Source organism: Echinops telfairi, unplaced genomic scaffold, assembly GCF_000313985.2.
Source record: "Echinops telfairi isolate 266 unplaced genomic scaffold, ASM31398v2 ScPeMD7_9;HRSCAF=40, whole genome shotgun sequence".
NCBI lineage: Eukaryota > Metazoa > Chordata > Mammalia > Afrosoricida > Tenrecidae > Echinops > Echinops telfairi.
Genome location: NW_022103906.1, coordinates 75,562,415 through 75,564,743, shown reverse-complemented (window position 1 = coordinate 75,564,743; position 2,329 = coordinate 75,562,415). Strand labels below are relative to the sequence as shown.

The window sequence follows — 2,329 nt, the reverse complement described above, 5'->3', positions numbered from 1 at the left end:
CTTCCCGACTGCATTCCGACTTCAGACAGGGCTTCCCACTCGCGCGAGTGTACAGGACCCCTCTGCGTGGGTGCTGTGACAGCGCTCCCTTGCTCCACAGCAGCGCAAATACGTGCTTGCTTGCAGCACCTGGGGAGGTCGCTTCTGCCCTATGTTATAAAGGGAGAAACCGAGGGCGCAGCGAGGTGGTGGCCTACCTCAGGATGGACGTCTGACTGGCCCCATGTCTGGTCTGCCCACTACAAGCCTGACACTTTTCACAAACGTCCCTGCACGGTTCACTACCACCGAGAGTAACTGTGTACACACATACACACACACATGCCTTCCGCCAACCCTGGGCAGCGAGGGCACTGTCTTGCAGTGGGCTGTACAGGAAGGCGCACTAAGTGGGCTCAGCGCTGGGGCAGGCTGCCAGCTCTACCCTGTCCCTGTCCTGGGCCAGCAGGGGCGGCCCCTCCCCTGCTTCGCCACAGGGCCCCGCCCCCTGTGCTCCCTGCTCCCACTTACTTCTCCAGCATGGACATGACGATCGGGGGCAGCACCAGGATGGGCATGGGGAGGACCACCCGGGTCAGCGCCGTCTCTAGCAGGGCCTGAGGGGCGAGCAGAGAGTGAGAAGGGTTCACTTTCCGGGGGTGGGCGTGGGGGACAGTCACAGAGCCCCCGGTGTGTGTCTTGGCTAAGCACAGCAGGCTGAATGGCAGGAGTCATGGGACTGCTCCTGCGGCCATATTCCACACAACGGGAGAGAGCGCCCTGTCCTCTGCACCTGCAAAGAATGGGTCTCATCACCTGCCACAGCAAAGGCAGAGTTGGCCCCTCAGAGGCCACTTCCGGAGAGGGACACCTGGACATGCTATGGGCTGGGGGAAGCACATGGAGGGCTAGAGAGCAGAAAACAGCTGGGCCCCGCGGAGCCACAGGTGGCCGTGGGGCGGGCAGGACAGGGTTTGCTGTCTCTCCTTTCTGACCCCCTTCAAGAGGAAGGTTTGGCAGGGCGTCCACCCCATGGGTCATGGTAAGAGTGTTTCTCAGGGATAGGAGCTCAGCTTTGCGGGGGCAACACTTCTACTGAGTGTCTGGTGGGTCTCCATCCAGGGTCTGCCTGGGACCCTGTGGACACCCTCCCTGGTCAGCTCGGTGGCTGTCCTGCCCTCCGGTAGTCACTGCGGCGAGTTTTCTGGACACTGTGGGATCCCAGCCCTAAGCAAAGGCTTTGGAAGGGTTCAGAGTCCATGCCCTTGCCAACTTCTGCCACATAGACGGGGTGGACCAGCAAGGCAGAGGAGGCCCAGGGTCGGCTTGGGGAATGAGGCTCTCTATGTAGGGGGCTGGGGGCAAAGAGGACATTGAGACTGAACTCTTGGAAGTCCTGAGTGAACACTTCTCCCCAGAGCCTGTGTCTTGTATGATCTGCCTTGGGGGGCAGTGGGGGGCGCTGCAGGAGAGGCCCCTGCAGCTGCTGGGACTGGCTTGGGCACAGCGGGGGGCCAGGGCCAGCGTGTGAAGCAGAGGGTGCAATGTTGACAGCAGCCCACTCAAGCCTCTGAGCCTGACCTCGCCAGTCTCGGGTGGGCACCCACTTTCCCTCACACAGCAGGGATGGGAAGATGGAGACCAAGACTGGTGTCTGCCCAGGTGTGAAGGCTCATTGGGAAGGCTTCGCTGACAGGGAGTGGACTAGGGGTAGCGGCCCGAGCAGAGGTGACTCTCTGGCTGGTCTGCAGCTGCCCTGGTGCCAGCACTACAGGCCAGAGCTCACCACTAATCACCATTCCTGTGAAGGCTGGGAGAGCTGCAGAGACGTGCAGGGGCGGGGATTTTATTATTACTACCTACGAGAGAATGGGCAAGGCCAGGACACCCGAGGTGAAAAAGGACCTTCACATAACGCAAGAGTCCTCCCCGACCCAGCTGCAGGTTGCCCACTCGCTTGCTCGCTCCTCAGATACCCCATCCTGCAGGCTCTCCCTGGGGAGGTGTCACCTCTCCAAGTCCTGTTAACACTCTGAGCCTCCTTCTCCTACATAGGAGACTCAGGTCCAGAGGCAGGGCCCTAGTCCCTGAAGGAGGAAGCCCAGGGGAGTGTCCTCTGCCCTGGCCAATTAGCACCTCACCTGGGTTGGGTGACCCAACCCTGGTGAGGCTGGTCCTGAGGGGCTGCCCCAGGAGGGAGGGGACTAGCCAGGGAGCAGGCAGGCTGCTCCAGGAGGAGAGGCTGGGGCTGTACAGATGGGAGGTGGGGATGAGGAAGAGGGATCAAGAGGGCAAGACAGGTGCTGCATGGCCAGACACCCCCAGCAATGGGCATGTGAAGAACATGTGT

The 2,329-nt window shown here is 61.4% G+C and overlaps 1 protein-coding gene across 2 annotated transcripts in view; it reads right to left on the bottom strand.

Annotated features, from left to right (window-relative positions):
- Positions 1 to 2,329, bottom strand: part of SFXN5 (sideroflexin 5) — a 132,937-nt gene that overhangs the window by 22,747 nt on the left and 107,861 nt on the right. For both annotated transcript variants that reach the window (XM_004696086.2, XM_030884691.2), the window contains one exon: positions 511 to 596. In XM_004696086.2, the coding sequence (XP_004696143.1) occupies positions 511 to 596 (86 nt within the window). The remainder of the gene's footprint in view (positions 1 to 510; positions 597 to 2,329) is intronic.